Source organism: Carcharodon carcharias, chromosome 10 (genome assembly GCF_017639515.1).
Source record: "Carcharodon carcharias isolate sCarCar2 chromosome 10, sCarCar2.pri, whole genome shotgun sequence".
In the NCBI taxonomy this organism is placed as follows: Eukaryota; Metazoa; Chordata; class Chondrichthyes; order Lamniformes; family Lamnidae; genus Carcharodon; species Carcharodon carcharias.
The window spans coordinates 148,492,855-148,511,761 of NC_054476.1; the positions used below are offsets into that span (position 1 = coordinate 148,492,855).

Consider the following 18,907-nt stretch of genomic DNA (forward strand, 5'->3'; position numbering starts at 1 on the left):
GCCCTACTCTTCTTTTACCACCTTTTTATTATTTATATGCTTATGGAAGACCTTGGGGTTCCCTTTTATTGTCTTGACCAAGGCCTTTGACAGTCAGCCATGAGGGCCTTTGGAAGGTAATGGAGAAATTCATCACAATGGTTCGACAGTTCCATGACAGCATGCTCGTGCATGTCCTGATGATGGTGAGACCTGACTCATTCCGTGTCATTAATGGTGTTGAACAGGGCTTGCTGCTAGCGCCATCCCTCGTCAGCATGTTGTTCTCTGCTACTCTCTCTGATGCCTTCCATGATGGTAATCCTGGCATCGAAATCAGATATCATATGGACAGGAAGCTGCTCAATCTGAGATGATTCCAGGAAAAGAATAAGGTATCCAAAGTCAGATTTCGCAATTTCCTGTTTGCCGATGACTGTGTACTAGCTGCTGGTTCAGAGCTCAACATGCAATGTAGCATGGACTTATTCTCCAATGCTGCAACAATTTCAGCCTTATAATCAGCACAAAGAAAACTGAAGTAATGTACCAGCCTGCTCCAGAAAAGCCCCCACTCCAGCCCAAGGTTTCAGTCCTTGACCAGAATTTATCAGCAATGGATAACTTCACTTATCTCGGCAGCACACTCTCGAGCTGCCTATATTGATGATGAGGCACAGTTAAGGATTGCCAAAGTAAGCACAGCCTTCAGCAGACTTTGAACATTAGTCTGGGAATGAAGAGGAATAAGTCTGCCTGCCAAACTTAAAGTCTATAGAACAATAGTCCTGCCCAATCTACTCCATACATGAGACTTGGATTGTGTACCAGTGTCATGTGAAGAAGTTCAACCACTTTCACTTGAGCTGTCTCCAGAAGTTTCTGAAGTTCAGATGGCAGGACAAAATACCAGAAATGAGGTGCTCACCCCAGCTGGTATGCCAAGCATCCATTGCATATTGAGACAGTCATAGCTGAAATGGACTGATCACATAGCCAGAATGCCTGACATTCACTTACCAAAGCAAATTTTCTAGGAAGAACTTAAACCTGAGGTGCAGTCTCATGGCAGTCAAAGGAAACACTACAAGGACCCTCCAAAGGCAACACCAAGGAATTCTGATATCGAATTAGAGTCCTGGGAGAAGTTTGCCCAGGATCACTGCATCTGGTGCAACCAGATAAAAAAGAACTGTGCAGCCTCCTTCAAAAGCAAGCACACAGCTTGGCAAGGGTAGGAAATCCATAGCCAGCAGCTCATCTAAAACTCAGTCGTCCACAGTATCCTGTCCTATTTGCAGCCAAACCTTCCAGGCGCAGATCAGCCTTAGAAGTCATCTGTACCCATCAGAACCCTACGAAATGCCCCAGACAATAAACATGATCATCTTCACCTCGAAGGACGAACAAGGCCAGAGGGCAGCCAGTGTCTGCGAGACTATATTGCCAGTGCAAGAGGAATATTTTGGAAAATGGAATATTTTAAACATAATTTTGCTGATAAGGAAATAAACATTCCATCTAAAACAGCTATCTTCAAAATATTCATTCCAAATGTACAAATTAATGGGATAGCTACTAGACTAATTGGCTAGCTGTTTCAAAGTGACAAAACATGCAAAATGGGCCAAATGCCCTCCTTTTGTCATTTAAGATTCTGTGAAATTCATAAATCTAAGCAGGAGAGCTCTCTCATTGGTTCTGGTGGGAAAAACACACCATGATGTGAAACCAAATCGTAGGCAGGTTTGTACCAGCTGGAATAGCAGCGAGAGCAATTCCAGCATGAGGACTTATCTTTTGCATCTAGCACGTATTGGAGTCACATGCTTCGCCACTGATATTTCAATGTGTATCAGAAATTACACAATGCAAACACAGAAGTGGGAAAATAGACATTATAAAATGTGCCACAGAAGCCTCCCAGGAGATAATCTTTCCATCCAGGGAGAATGAAATCTCTTCTGAAAAAGCATTTTAAATCACATTACACTGTTGCAGTCACCTGAAAGTCATTTTTGATTGCATGCTGTGAAAATGGAGCATCCTGCACGCTGTATGGTACACTGCAACACGATCTCACTGAAATAGAACCAGGGAAGAGGCAAGCTGAAACATCAGATTGCTGACCTTTTTATCACCCACATGCTGAACTATAATGCACACTACCTACAGAGGTAAAAGGTCAAGATTTCAAGCTTTGTCTTTTACCCCAACCCAAAAATGTAGTACATCCGCTTGCATATAGCACCATTCATGTAGAAGATGGCACTTCAGAGAAACATCATTTAGACCAAAACAGACACAAAGCACAAGAAGAAGGAAATATTAGGAGGGAAGGTAAAAGCTTGGTAAAAATATGGACTTTAAGGAGGATTTTAAAGAAAGGGAATGGGGAGATGGCAAGGTTTAGGAAGGGGTGTCAGGTCAGGAGTAACGAACACAGAACCAGAATTAATGAATAATCAGATAGTAAGAGATCATCTTGCAAAAAGTGACTACAACATGGAGTGTGACATTAAGCTTGAAAAGAAGAAAGATCACTCAAAACGCAAGGTTTTAAACTTAGGCAAGGCTGACTTCAAAGAAATGAGATGTGAACAAGGGCTGAGCCGTTAACAGGTAGGACCTGGAATAGCTCTAGAAGAAAAGTGGAGGGTTAAAGAGCAAATGTTTCACTTGTATGATCAAGCAAGCATAGCCAACATGAGAGCAAAGCAGACTGTAAAGCTAAAGGAACCTCATTACACAAATGCCAAAAAAGTGGTAATCTGGCAGACTGTGAGCATTATATTCAGCAACAAAAGGGACACACAAAAATACTAAGAACTTTACAAAGGGAATATGAAAAAAATCAAGCCATATAAAGGCTAATAGAAAAATCTGCAACACTAAATAGTGGCAAAGATACAACGGAACAAATTTGCAAGGACATTAGAGAGAGGTGCAAGAGTTATAAAGTAGTTATAATGAAGGACTTTAATTGTTATAAAGGAGGACTATAACAGCTCTACAAATCAGAGTATTCTTGTCAACCAATCCGCACCCCCTTCTCATGCAGTATAACTTGCTGTTCCCTTTAGATTTGGTATTCTTGCAAATCTGTCCTGATGAATGCAAGACAAAAAGCTTCAACAACATGTCTCTTTTTCAGCAATACCAGAGTCCTATACTACCAAGCAGCAACTTTAATATCCTAATATAGACTGGGATAGTAATAATGTAAAAGGGCAGAGAGGTGAAAGAGTTTCTACAATGTCTACAGGAGAATTTTCTATATCAATGTTTCCAGTATACAAGGAAGGAGATATGGCTGAATCTGGCTGTGGGGAATGAGGTGGGACAAGTGGATTAAGTGTCAGATGGGGAACATTTAGGGGATTGCATTGTGAGGCTTTACATATGAAGAGTGCCATACAAATGCAAGTTGTTGCTAATGAACCATTTGTACTGAACGATACAAGTTACAGACATTGCAGTTGAACCAGGTTGATACATACATACAGACAATAGGAAGTATTAACACTGAAAATCCTGGAAACTCTTGCCATTGAGTCAGGAGAGTAAGTTTGGTTCGTTCTTCAATTAATATGTAGAAAATTCAGAACATGCTCCAAGTTTTAGAATATATTTTTTAAAATGCCCAGGCCTCATTTTTGCTGCAATTTTGTTTTGATGAAGATGCCAAAACCCAGCCCCTGAAAACCAGCTCCAAAGTTAAAATTTGGGACCATTAAAATCTTTGAGTTAACGCCTGTAAAATGAAACACAGCCACAAGATGGCAGAGCAGAAATAGATCTGTACAACACTGATTAATTACAAAACAAAAACAGAATTACCTGGAAAAACTCAGCAGGTCTGGCACCATCGGCGGAGAAGAAAAGAGTTTCGAGTCCTCATGACCCTTCGACAGAACTTGAGTTCGAGTCCAAGAAAGAGTTGAAATATAAGCTGGTTTAAGGTGTGTGGGGGGGGAGCGGAGAGAGAGAGAGAGAGAGAGAGAGAGAGAAGTGGAGGGGGGGTGTGGTTGTAGGGACAAACAAGCAGTGATAGAAGCAGATCATCAAAAGATGTCAACAACAATAGAACACATAGGTGTTAAAGTTGGTGATATTATCTAAACAAATGTGCTAATTAAGAATGGATGGTAGGGCACTCAAGGTATAGCTCTAGTGGGGGTGGGGAGAGCATAAAAGATTTTAAGATATTTAAAAATAATGGAAATAGGTGGGAAAAGAAAAATCTATATAATTTATTGGAAAAAAAAGGAAGGGGGAAACAGAAAGGGGGTGGAGATGGGGGAGGGAGCTCACGACCTAAAGTTGTTGAATTCAATATTCAGTCCGGAAGGCTGTAAAGTGCCTAGTCGGAAGATGAGGTGTTGTTCCTCCAGCTTGCGTTGGGCTTCACTGGAACAATGCAGCAAGCCAAGGACAGACATGTGGGCAAGAGAGCAGGGAGGAGTGTTAAAATGGCAAGCGACAGGGAGGTTTGGGTCATTCTTGCGGACAGACCGCAGGTGTTCTGCAAAGTGGTCGCCCAGTTTACGTTTGGTCTCTCCAATGTAGAGGAGACCACATTGGGAGCAACGAATGCAGTAGACTAAGTTGGGGGAAATGCAAGTGAAATGCTGCTTCACTTGAAAGGAGTGTTTGGGCCCTTGGACGGTGAGGAGAGAGGAAGTGAAGGGGCAGGTGTTGCATCTTTTGCGTGGGCATGGGGTGGTGCCATAGGAGGGGGTTGAGGAGTAGGGGGTGATAGAGGAGTGGACCAGGGTGTCCCGGAGGGAGCGATCCCTACGGAATGCTGATAGGGGGGGTGAAGGGAAGATGTGTTTGATAGTGGCATCATGCTGGAGTTGGCGGAAATGGCGGAGGATGATCCTTTGAATGCGGAGGCTGGTGGGGTGATAAGTGAGGACAAGGGGAACCCTATCATGTTTCTGGGAGGGAGGAGAAGGCGTGAGGGCGAATGCGCGGGAGATGGGCCGGACACGGTTGAGGGCCCTGTCAACGACCGTGGGTGGAAAACCTCGGTTAAGGAAGAAGGAGGACATGTCAGAGGAACTGTTTTTGAAGGTGGCATCATCGGAACAGATGCGACGGAGGCGAAGGAACTGAGAGAATGGGATGGAGTCCTTACAGGAAGCGGGGTGTGAGGAGCTGTAGTCCAGGTAGCTGTGGGAGTCGGTGGGTTTGTAATGGATATTGGTGGACAGTCTATCACCAGAGATTGAGACAGAGAGGTCAAGGAAGGGAAGTGTCAGAGATGCACCACGTGAAAATGATGGAGGGGTGGAGATTGGAAGCAAAATTAATAAATTTTTCCAAGTCCCAGCGAGAGCATGAAGCGGCACCGAAGTAATCATCGATGTACCGGAGAAAGAGTTGTGGAAGGGGGCCGGAGTAGGACTGGAACAAGGAATGTTCCACATACCCCATAAAGAGACAGGCATAGCTGGGGCCCATGCGGGTACCCATAGCCACACCTTTTATTTGGAGGAAGTGAGAGGAGTTGAAGGAGAAATTGTTCAGTGTGAGAACAAGTTCAGCCAGACGGAGGAGAGTAGTGGTGGATGGGGATTGTTCGGGCCTCTGTTCGAGGAAGAAGCTAAAGGCCCTCAGACCATCCTGGTGGGGGATGGAGGTGTAGAGGGATTGGACGTCCATGGTGAAGAGGAAGCGGTTGGGGCCAGGGAACTGGAAATTGTTGATGTGACGTAACGTGTCAGAGGAATCACGGATGTAGGTGGGAAGGGACTGGACAAGGGGAGAGAGAAGGAAGTCAAGATAACGAGAAATGAGTTCTGTGGGGCAGGAGCAAGCTGAGACGATCGGTGTACCGGGGCAGTTCGGTTTGTGGATTTTGGGTAGGAGATAAAAGCGGGCCGTCCGAGGTTGGGCGACTATCAGGTTGGAAGCTGTGGGAGGAAGATCCCCAGAGGAGATGAGGTCAGTGACAGTCCTGGAAACAATGGCTTGATGTTCAGTGGTGGGGTCATGGTCCAGGGAGAGGTAGGAGGAAGTGTCTGCGAGTTGACGCTTAGCCTCCGCGAGGTAGAGGTCAGTGCGCCAGACAATAACAGCACCACCCTTGTCAGTGGGTTTGATGACAATGTCAGGGTTGGACCTGAGAGAATGGAGTGCAGTAAGTTCAGAGAGAGACAGGTTAGAATGGGTGAGAGGAGCAGAGAAATTGAGATGACTAATGTCGCGCCGACAGTTCTCAATGAAAAGATCAAGAGAAGGTAAGAATTCAGAGGGAGGGGTCCAGGTGGAGGGAGAATATTGGAGATGGGTAAAAGGATCCGTTGAACTGGGAGAGGACTCCTGCCCAAAGAAGTGAGCCCGGAGACGAAGACGGCGGAAGAAGAGTTCAGCATCATGCCGAGCCCAAAATTCATTGAGGTGAGGGCGTAAGGGTATGAAACTAAGTCCTTTGCTGAGCACTGAACGTTCAGCATCGGAGAGGGGAAGGTCAGGGGGTATAGTGAATACACGGCTGGGGTTGGGATTGGAAGATGGGGTGGGGACGGAGGGACGGGCAGGGTTGGAGGGTCCTAGATGGGTGTTGGTGTCGATGAGTTGTTGGAGCTTGCGTTCCTTAGCACTTGAGAGAAAGAGAAAAAGTTTCTTGTTGAGGCGTCGGATGAGCCGAAGAATTCATTTTATTCTTCGGCTCATCCGACACCTCAACAAGAAACTTTTTCTCTTTCTCTCAAGTGCTAAGGAACGCAAGCTCCAACAACTCATCGACACCAACACCCATCTAGGACCCTCCACCCCTGCCCGTCCCTCCGTCCCCACCCCATCTTCCAATCCCAACCCCAGCCGTGTATTCACTATACCCCCTGACCTTCCCCTCTCCGATGCTGAACGTTCAGTGCTCAGCAAAGGACTTAGTTTCATACCCTTACGCCCTCACCTCAATGAATTTTGGGCTCGGCATGATGCTGAACTCTTCTTCCGCCGTCTTCGTCTCCGGGCTCACTTCTTTGGGCAAGAGTCCTCTCCCAGTTCAACGGATCCTTTTACCCATCTCCAATATTCTCCCTCCACCTGGACCCCTCCCTCTGAATTCTTACCTTCTCTTGATCTTTTCATTGAGAACTGTCGGCACGACACTAGTCGTCTCAATTTCTCTGCTCCTCTCACCCATTCTAACCTGTCTCTCTCTGAACATACTGCACTCCATTCTCTCAGGTCCAACCCTGACATTGTCATCAAACCCGCTGACAAGAGTGGTGCTGTTATTGTCTGGCGCACTGACCTCTACCTCGCGGAGGCTGAGCGTCAACTCGCAGACACTTCCTCCTACCTCTCCCTGGACCATGACCCCACCACTGAACATCAAGCCATTGTTTCCAGGACTGTCACTGACCTCATCTCCTCTGGGGATCTTCCTCCCACAGCTTCCAACCTGATAGTCGCCCAACCTCGGACGGCCCGCTTTTATCTCCTACCCAAAATCCACAAACCGAACTGCCCCGGTACACCGATCGTCTCAGCTTGCTCCTGCCCCACAGAACTCATTTCTCGTTATCTTGACTCCCTTCTCTCTCCCCTTGTCCAGTCCCTTCCCACCTACATCCGTGATTCCTCTGACACCTTACGTCACATCAACAATTTCCAGTTCCCTGGCCCCAACCGCTTCCTCTTCACCATGGACGTCCAATCCCTCTACACCTCCATCCCCCACCAGGATGGTCTGAGGGCCTTTAGCTTCTTCCTCGAACAGAGGCCCGAACAATCCCCATCCACCACTACTCTCCTCCGTCTGGCTGAACTTGTTCTCACACTGAACAATTTCTCCTTCAACTCCTCTCACTTCCTCCAAATAAAAGGTGTGGCTATGGGTATCCGCATGGGCCCCAGCTATGCCTGTCTCTTTATGGGGTATGTGGAACATTCCTTGTTCCAGTCCTACTCCGGCCCCCTTCCACAACTCTTTCTCCGGTACATCGATGATTACTTCGGTGCCGCTTCATGCTCTCGCCGGGACTTGGAAAAATTTATTAATTTTGCTTCCAATCTCCACCCCTCCATCATTTTCACGTGGTGCATCTCTGACACTTCCCTTCCCTTCCTTGACCTCTCTGTCTCAATCTCTGGTGATAGACTGTCCACCAATATCCATTACAAACCCACCGACTCCCACAGCTACCTCGACTACAGCTCCTCACACCCCGCTTCCTGTAAGGACTCCATCCCATTCTCTCAGTTCCTTCGCCTCCGTCGCATCTGTTCCGATGATGCCACCTTCAAAAACAGTTCCTCTGACATGTCCTCCTTCTTCCTTAACCGAGGTTTTCCACCCACGGTCGTTGACAGGGCCCTCAACCGTGTCCGGCCCATCTCCCGCGCATCCGCCCTCACGCCTTCTCCTCCCTCCCAGAAACATGATAGGGTTCCCCTTGTCCTCACTTATCACCCCACCAGCCTCCGCATTCAAAGGATCATCCTCCGCCATTTCCGCCAACTCCAGCATGATGCCACTACCAAACACATCTTCCCTTCACCCCCCCCTATCAGCATTCCGTAGGGATCGCTCCCTCCGGGACACCCTGGTCCACTCCTCTATCACCCCCTACTCCTCAACCCCCTCCTATGGCACCACCCCATGCCCACGCAAAAGATGCAACACCTGCCCCTTCACTTCCTCTCTCCTCACCGTCCAAGGGCCCAAACACTCCTTTCAAGTGAAGCAGCATTTCACTTGCATTTCCCCCAACTTAGTCTACTGCATTCGTTGCTCCCAATGTGGTCTCCTCTACATTGGAGAGACCAAACGTAAACTGGGCGACCGCTTTGCAGAACACCTGCGGTCTGTCCACAAGAATGACCCAAACCTCCCTGTCGCTTGCCATTTTAACACTCCTCCCTGCTCTCTTGCCCACATGTCTGTCCTTGGCTTGCTGCATTGTTCCAGTGAAGCCCAACGCAAGCTGGAGGAACAACACCTCATCTTCCGACTAGGCACTTTACAGCCTTCCGGACTGAATATTGAATTCAACAACTTTAGGTCGTGAGCTCCCTCCCCCATCCCCACCCCCTTTCTGTTTCCCCCTCCCTTTTTTTTTCCAATAAATTATATAGATTTTTCTTTTCCCACCTATTTCCATTATTTTTAAATATTTTAAAATCTTTTATGCTCTCCCCACTCCCACTAGAGCTATACCTTGAGTGCCCTACCATCCATTCTTAATTAGCACATTTGTTTAGATAATATCACCAACTTTAACACCTATGTGTTCTATTGTTGTTGACATCTTTTGATGATCTGCTTCTATCACTGCTTGTTTGTCCCTACAACCACACCCCCCCTCCACTTCTCTCTCTCTCTCCGCGCCCCCCACACACCTTAAACCAGCTTATATTTCAACTCTTTCTTGGACTCGAACTCAAGTTCTGTCGAAGGGTCATGAGGACTCGAAACGTCAACTCTTTTCTTCTCCGCCGATGGTGCCAGACCTGCTGAGTTTTTCCAGGTAATTCTGTTTTTGTTTTGGATTTCCAGCATCCGCAGTTTTTTTGTTTTTATCACTGATTAATTACGTTGCCATGCGTTACACAGTGTTATTTATGCATTCCAGGCTAACCACAGCTAGTCTCCACAGGAACTAATACAAATTCACATTACACTGGGTGGGGGGGGAGGAGAGAGAGAGAGAGGGAGAGAGAGAGAGAGAGAGAGAGAGAGAAGAATGTCTTGCACAATGCACACACAAGTTCAGTGCCTACTTTGTAAAATGCAATGCCAAAATCAGTTCTGCGGTCAAGCATCACAGTTGAAGTGAGGCAGCTTGAGGCACAGTGGAAGTGAAGAGAACCTTACATTCCTGACTAATGACCTGCATTCTTGCACAGAGGAGGCAGAGCATGGCACATCAAAAACTCCCCAGTGCCCATAAGGAGGTAGCTGATCTTTGATAGCCTGGGGCAACTCAAACATCATTATCAAAGAGAGGAGATTGTTCTCATGTCCCTGTTCTTTAAAAATTTCCCTTTCCTCCATTTGCTCAAATGAGTGCTTGAACTTTCTCAACTTTTCTTCTCCTCCAACCTTTCAGTTTCCTAGTTTGTCTATTTCCACTCTCCACAAACCTAGTCACTATTTAGTCATTTTTTAAAAGCTAGATGGTGTTTCACACTGTGAACTTTATAGGTTCCCCAGGGAAAAAAAAGTGATAGAACATGAATGAGGCTATAACTTGACCACTGTATTTCACAGATGGGTTTATAATCTGGGTACTCTGAATCCAGCAATGTGGAGCAAATGGTTTCAGAATAAAAACACTCATTTTAAACTACGTCAGTGTAATGAAAAATTGAAGCCCCAGACAGTGGAAGGGGTGCTACAGTTGTCCTTAGTGCCCCTGTCTTTTTTTTTTGGGGGGGGGGGGGGGGGGGTGGGGGACACAGAGGATTGGGGTGGGAAAGAGGTAAAAAGAAAATGTAATTGGCGAAGGGAAAAAAAATAGCCAAGGTTCTCATTCCTAATCATTGTGAAACCCATAAACCCAGTGGAAAATGGACAGAAGGAACACATTGTCGGTTTGCTGTGATGCTCTATGCATTGAATAAGCCAACACCTGCTGAACAAAGTTCACACATGTAAAATGTCCATTTGAACACAGTGCCTGAAGGATGTCAATGCCCACAGTACCACAGATCAACAGGGTCAACAACTTCAGGACAGGAAGAACAAACACCAGAAAAAACAATTTTTAAATGTATTCTAAACAAGCCTGAGCTTGTTGTGTGAGGCAATGGCATTGCACCAGGTTGAAGCACAAACTTCAGTTTATTTCATAATTACTGATTGGTCTCCTGTGGTGTTGTATATGGGGAACCAGGGCTAAGTGAAGCTTTCAACTGAAGTAGGGTTAATGAGCTAGAAGTGGGGTTCAGGGGGTGAATTGGGTAAGGAAGACAATTAAACCAATCTATCCTTTTTTTTTTTTATATACAAAACTAGGGTTTAATATCATTTAAAGCTATCTACCAAGACTTTCAGCATTTGCAAATTGTTGCAGATTCGTTAAATCATTGCAGATACACTGCAGAAAAAGCTCAGGAACTGAGACTCAAAACTAAGGTATTGCAGCACCAACCAGGGCCAGGGAGAGAAATCATGGGCCCTGGTGCTTCTCCTGTTTCCAGGCCCCTTACTCCCACCCTACCCCATTAACCCTTCTCCTCAATCATGTATGATATTTTTTCCACTTCCAAGATTCACCAATCAATTCCCCAAACAATCACAGAAAGGTTCTAGTAAAATGATAAAGCCCATTGTTGGCATCTGGCTACAAATATCACCCAATTATATATGCAACACTGGTTAATTACAGCAACAATATACTGCAGTGTTAGTTTGTGCATACCCTATAAGCAATCTCACTGTGACTATCAAACAAACCAGAGTGTACAAATTTTACTTTAACAGCATCATGCAATATTGTTAATTTGACAGGAAAATAATCCCATTAACTATTTTTAACACTGTGCAGACAATAATACCAATTTTGGTGATTGCCTTAGCCCTAATTAACATGTTCTGCACATCGCGCTATATAGACAGTAAATCGATATTTGGGGGAAAGATTCAATACTTGCAACCCAGATAAACTGCATAGGATCTTTTCCATTCTCTAAAAGAAGTAGAAGACATTCTCCTATCAGGGTACATGTGATTATTCAATTCAATTATTTCATCAAATAGAATCCAATTACACCAATTGTATCAGTAATTTAACAGGGTAAAAAGATCAAATAACTCCTGAGCAATAAAGTGAAATGATTAAACAACATAGGGCTTTACTGTCAGTGAGAAGCGTCGGAGCCCTCAGGTGTCTCTGTGTGACATAACTTTTAAGAGCCCAGAGGACGAAGACTGAATGGTTCACAATTTTGTGTGCGTTTTCTTGTTCAGCAAGTCTGAAGATACTGCCAATTGCTGCTTCTCGCTATAACATATTTTAAATATTTACTATGCAACAAGGAGCAGGAGTACGCCATTGGGCCCCTTGTGCCTGCTCCGCCATTCAATCAGATCATGGCTGATCTGATAGTAACTTCAAATCTGCATCCTGCCTACCCCCAATAGCCTATCACCCCTTTGCTTACCAAAAATCTATCCACTTCTGCCTTAAAAATATTCAAAGACTCTGCTTCCACTGCCTTTTCAGGAATAGAGTTCAAAAGACTCACTGCCCTCAAACAAAATTTCGCCTCATCTCCGTTCTAAATGGGCCACACTTATTTTTAAACAGTGGCCCCTAGTTCTAGATTCTCCCATAAGAGGAAACATCATCTCCACATCCACCCTGTCAAGACCCCTCAGGATCTTGTATGTTTCAATCAAGTTGCCTCTTACTCTTCTAAATACCAGCAGGTACAAACCTAGCCTGTCCAAGCTTTCCTCATAAGACAACCCACCCATTCTAGGTATTAATCTGGTAAAACTTCTCTGAACTGTTTCCATCCTTCCTTAAATAAGGTGACCAATACACAGCACTTCACATGTGGCCTCACTAGTGCTCTGTATAACTGAAGCATAACCTCCCTACTTTCATATTCGTTTCCGCTCACAATAAAAGATAATTCTATTAGCCTTCCTAATCACTTGCTGTACTTGCATACTACCCTTTTGCGATTCATGCACTAAGACGCCCAGATCCTTCTGCATCTGAGTGCTGCAATCTCTCACCACATTTCATTACCTCAAAAAACTCAAAAGAACCAAGATAGAGTGGGATAATAGCTAAGTAGACAAAAGGACAAGAATAAAGTCAATGGAAAATCAAACGCAGTGTAAAACAGGTTACTGATTCACTATGAGCCATTTATGCATTCCTGGCTTAGTAATTTCACCCCAGAAAGCCTGCTCAGTAAACTTCCATTAACAAAATAAACAGAACTCCAGCCACAATTCCCCCCTCTGTTAGCAAAGATAAATATGGATTACAAAGGCCATCTGGCCCAGCTCGTCTCATCCATCTAAATGACATACGAATGTATTAGGAGCAGAAGTAAGCCATTCAGGAGCACACCCCCTCAAAGAGTCTACTCAGCTATTTGATAACATTGCCTGCATTATACCGGTGACTACAACTCTAAAGTACTTAACTGATTGTAAAGCGATTTAGGGAATTGTCAGTGTGGTGATAACAATGGTGAAATCAGAAGCCCAATGCTGATTCTCTAAGGATAAACAATCACCGGGCAACCAACTGATGTGAGGAAAGTGGCTACAAAAGAAATCACGACATTTACAAAACAATTCAACTCTGCAGCTAATACAACCTTACCATTCTGACATCTCTGGTGCAAATGCACATTATACCATAAATGGCATCTGCTCCTTTTACGCTAATGAAACTATCCCCAGGATTTGTCAATCAGATATCTACAAGCAGCTCAGGAAAAATATAGATTGAATATTTCAGAGAAGAATGATATATGATGCATAAATTTAGTATCACCTTAACTCAAGGATTGGATAGTTTCTGGGGGCAGGGAAAGCTGTCATACAAATTGTGTTGTATTCTGTAAATTTGCACAGTACAATCTGGAGTGAACCTAGAATGGAGTAGAGATTTGTAAAACCTTTCTTAAAGCAATCTCCTAGTGACAAATAGGGATTTCATTCCCAAACTTTGAGAGAGTAATAAAACAGGCAATTGTGAGTCAACACCCTATTTTGCATCACTCCCACTTTTTATTTTCTTACATTTATTTTGATAAGACCCAAGATTCTCAAGCCTCTGATATATGTCATCAGAATTGTCTCTACTTTAAAGCATAACGAAAATTTAGACTGCTATTTATATGCTGGTTTAAATTCAAAAGAGAATTTTGAGAAGTGCACCTTATTTAATTTTGTGGTACTAAACCTTAAAAGTGACCCTCCGCAACCCAACCACCTCACCTCAACCCCCCCTCATCCACCACCCTCTCACCCCAAACACCCCCCACCCACCACCCTCTCACCCCAGCCCCAAACCCACCTCCCCCCAGAATCCCAAGCCCCAAGAACATCCAATTACCTCTAAAATGATTACAGGGTCTTACTATTTTTCAAATAGATATTCAACCACAAACACTGTCCTGAGAACAGCTGCAAATAGGAACAGCTGATCTTCAGGCAGCTTTGTGGTTTTCTGGAGGGCTTTTCAAAAAAATAAATTGGAATCACAAAGCTGCCTGAAAGTCAGTATCGGTTTCTAATTACAGCTACCGTCAGTGAAATTGACCTGGAGGACCGGATTAACAAAAAAAATTGTAACCATCACGCTGATGGTTCTCAGCTATTTTTAAGCCGGTCTTTCAGGTCTGCTGCTCAGTCTGGTCGCTATTTACAACACCGAGCCTGGGCCCCCTTAGACCCCAAGCCAGAGTGTTCGGCATCATCTGCATTTCCCTCTCCCAGGCCCTGGCAGCAGCACTAGCAGAAAATTGCAATAACAGTGTGACAAGTTTACACAGGCAGTTTCCATTATATATTTCTATGCTCAGACTTGTAATGTTAAAAATCTGTCAGGAGGTGTACACATTTTTATTATGCATAGATGATTATGATAATCTTTTCTGCATATATGTTCACTATTGAACCACGTGCCAACTTTTTCTTCACTGACAGTGTGTTCAAGTCTGTTCAAACTTCTATATTTTGCTAAATTATTCAATCATATTACACAAAATGTTTCTCCATATCAAATTTTTCCCTAATCACACGCCACCAAAAAACCTTCCCTGAAATATAGCAATGAGTATTTCTCACCTGTCCCATTATAAATCCCTTAAAAACAAGACACTAAAAATCAGTTCTAGAATAAAATATACAGAGTACTTCTGAAAAATAATTAATAAAGCCCCTCAAATTACCCCCTCCAGGAGTGAACAACCTGTTGCCACCAGTATTTCATTCTGCAGCAATAAAATTTGTAAAATCCTCTCAACAAACACCACTCAAGCCCAACAGTGTAAAATATGGAACTGTTCTCCAGGACATTTTCCACTATGTGAAGTGTGTTTGAAATTTTTGCATGAAAAAAAAAGCAGGAAAAAAAAGCAAATGCTGGAAATCTGAAACAACAGAAAACGTTGGACACACTAATAGGTCACAGTCAGCAGTGAGAACAGACAAGTTTATGCTTTGTCTCTTCTTGGCCTCCACCTATCACTGGCTCCCTATCGAGCTCTAGCTGTCCCACCCACCTCTACCAGCTTATATTTCACCTCATTTCTATAGTTCTTAGTTCTGATGAAGGGTCATATGGACTCGAAACATCAACTGTATCCCTCTCCGCAGATGCTGTCAGACGTGCTGAATTTTTCTAGGTACTTTTGTTTTTGTTCTAGATTTCCAGCATCCTCAGTATTTTGCTTTTTATCTTTATGCTTTGAATGCAGCCCTTCTTCAAAACCCTGACTGCATCTTGCATTTTGGTTATCAGTGGGAATCAAAAAAAAGGGAAAATATACATCTTAAAAAAAGAGGAATCAATGATAAAAATCTTCAGTCATGTAATACATTGAAATATTAAAGAATCAAAAAGATGTATGAACAGCCAAGGAAGCAAAGGGTCTGGTGAAATGTTGAAGATCTCAAACTTGGAAAATAAGGGAAGGTCTGGTATAATATTAAAACAGGTTTGAAAATAAGGCTTTAGCTAAAGTCTAAAGTTATTGAATGCTCAAACCAGGGTGTCTCAGGGCACGTTGGAGAAAAATGATATTGTTCTTGAATTTTATGTTCAGGTTCACTGAAACAATGTAAGAGATCAATGACAGAAATAACAGCATGGGAATTAGAGAGGATTTTTAAGTGGTGAGCCACAGATAGCTCAGTCTGGCATTGAAACGTCAGGCACCTGTGCAAAGACAATACACCAAATTAGTTGTTTCTGTCCTGCTGAGTTACTGCAGAGGAGCATCTTTGACTTACAAGACAAAGCACTTTGTAAGTTCTATTAACTTGCTTCTCCTGCATCACAACAGTTGACAGTAATTCAGCAGCAAGTTGCCACTTAAACATCCAATTATAATATCAATGCATATAATCAGGCTACATCTATTGCCAAGCTTGGCCTAAATAGCCAAGTGGTTATGGTACTAGGCTTGTAACCCCAAGATCAAGAGTTCAAATCTCACAATGGCAAACTATGAAACAATGCAACTTCATCTGAAACAGATGGAAACAGGTTTACTCAAAAGAGTATCAAGAGTTCAAATCTCACAATGGCAAAAACTATGAAACAATGTAACTTCATCTGAATAGGAACAGATGGAAACGTGTTTGTACTCGAAAAGAGTTACATCTATTGCCAATCCTTAGATGTGTTGAGATAATGTCATTGGGCTGCTTTCTTGACCAATTACATATTTCGTATAATTTTTCTCACAATTGAGTGCCTTGCTAGGCCAGCGACATAGTGCAAGACTGGAATCACATGATGGTCAGACATGATTGCAGGGTGATACAGTCTCCCTTCCCTGAAGGACATAACTGATTCAGTCAATTAAAAGAAAACAACATTCTGGCAAAGTTCCTTGGTCATTTTTGTCTGCTGCCAGATTTACTCAATTCAAGTAACTTGACAATTGATAGTCCAGTACCAAAGCTGCTATATTCCCAACTAAGAAATGTTCCAACAGAATTGCTGAAATAGAAGTGATTATACTGAATAAATGTACTTACTAAATAGAGCAGGAAAGTGTGTAGGCCCGTGCCTAGTCCAACAGAAGACAGAATGCCCAAACCTACCCAGTAGGCACACCACAAAACCTTCTTTTCCACAAAACGCACATACTGTCAAGGAAGCAAAACAAAGGCAAAATTAACAGATGATTTATATTATGCCCTTAACCTTTAAAAACATCCCAATGGTCAAACCTGAATAGGAATAGGAGGAGATTTTAGACAATTATATAACAGTTGAAAGCAGGGTCTATGAAAAGGTAGCTTTTAGATTACAAGAGGCTAGATCCACATTCAGAAAATGCTGTGAAGCCACTAAGCAATAATCACACTACTTTCAAAAGATGTGGCAGTGGATTAGCCTACCACATTAGCTACATGTGAGGGGGGTGGAGAGAAACAAAATTAGCAGAATGCTAAAATGTTGCTCGTAAAGCTAGTTTAATTCTTTCAGATTAAGGTGGTTATAATTTCGAAAATAGCTACCAAGGAACGTCACTGAAGCTGAGTGAAACAAACAAATGAAGTGAGTGTGAAGGCTTTTTCATCCTTTCTCACTTGAAAGTCTGGATTCATGCTGGGAAGACAGTTCTTCTGTCGGCAGTTACCCTCCAATATTTTCCTCAAACAGCAACATTTCAGATGCAAACTTAGACAACTATATGAATGTGGCTACCACAGCTTGATTTTGTTGTTGTTTGCTATACCCATATACTGCCTAGCCTGGGTCATTGAAAAAGGGACCAAGGACAGCAGGCATGAACTCTGCCCAAGATCAGCTGACTCAGGATTTGGAATCTTCTTGCTCTATATTACCAAAAATCCACACCTGATGCTGCAGTTAGCCACTGAACTAATAGGATAGCTCTAATGTAACTCAATTAAGGAACTCAGAGTTAAAGGAGATGATATCACATCAGGTGATATCACACATCACATCAAGAGCCTATTTTGAAATTTCCGGAGCTGCATTATCAGATATTTAATTAAATACTATGCAACTTCAACTTTTTAACCCCTCTTCCTTCCATATTTTATAAAAGCTTTGAATGTGGAACAAGTTTATCGATCTCTAGAATACAAGATAAACAATGGTTAAGTCAAGAGTCAGAATTGGTTTCGATCAACAACCTGCATGTGTATAACACCTTTAGCTTAGGAAAACATTCCAAAGCACTCTACAGGAGTGTGATCAGACAAAAATCAACACCTAGCCAAGATGATATTAGGGTGGGTAACTAAAGGCTTAGTCAAAAAGGTGAGTTCTAAGGAGATCCTTAAAGGGAGAGAAAAATTGAGAAGCAGAGAGATTTAGAGAGGGACTTGCAGAGGATAGAGCTTAGGCAATTTAAGGTACAATTGATAATGGTAGGGTGAAAGGAGTGGATTGTGCACAAGACAACTTGAAGGAATGCAGTTTTTGCAGGGTAGAAGAGCTGGAGATGATTATAGGGATAGGAAGCAGTGAGGCCACAGAAGGATTTGAACACAAAGGACTTCAAATTTGAAGCATGGGATGGAGGTAGAGGGGTAGGTAAAAGCCAAGAAAAGTATATGATCACAAGAGGTGTTGAGCAAGTAGAATTTAGAATTAGAATTTAGGGTGTAACAGAAAATAACTAAAATTTATGGAGCCAGGTAGATGGAGTGCCAGCCGAGAGCACTGGAATAGCTGAGTATGAAGGTGACAAATACATGGATGAGTATTTCAGAAGTAAATGGGCTAATGCAATAGTGGAGGTTGGAGATGTTATAGAGCTAATAATGAGGATAATGGATCAAATTTACTGTTCTGAAAGTGATTTTCTCCACTCCTTTCACAATTGCTAGATTTTTTAATTGCCATATTATTGGATAAAATGTTCCAGTTACTCATCTAAATGTTTGAGTTGAAGACAACACATCAATAGTTTTCCAACCAGATGAACTGCCTGTGATGAGCTGGTCTATTGGAAACACTGGAACTTTGATAGTTTCTGGTTGCACGTCCACTGGATACTGACGATTGTGAATTAAAAATCTAAATCCTGATCTACAAATCAGAGCAGCTATAAAAACTAGAAAAGTGCATCCAATGTGTTGCAAAACCAGTATTAAAACCAAGCAGAACAAAAACTACATTTTTCAAGTGCTATTTAAAAACTCCACACACAGCAGTATACAAAAGAACATTTTCACTTCAACACAAAGCCCATGTTGAAAATGCACTAACTGGGTCAGCCACAA

The 18,907-nt window shown here is 43.1% G+C and overlaps 1 protein-coding gene across 9 annotated transcripts in view; it reads right to left on the reverse strand.

Annotated features, from left to right (window-relative positions):
* vmp1 (vacuole membrane protein 1) overlaps positions 1-18,907 on the reverse strand; it is a 192,886-nt gene that overhangs the window by 136,256 nt on the left and 37,723 nt on the right. For all 9 annotated transcript variants that reach the window (XM_041196862.1, XM_041196864.1, XM_041196858.1 and 6 more), the window contains exon 5: positions 16,682-16,792. In XM_041196862.1, coding sequence (XP_041052796.1) covers positions 16,682-16,792 — 111 coding nt within the window. The remainder of the gene's footprint in view (positions 1-16,681; positions 16,793-18,907) is intronic.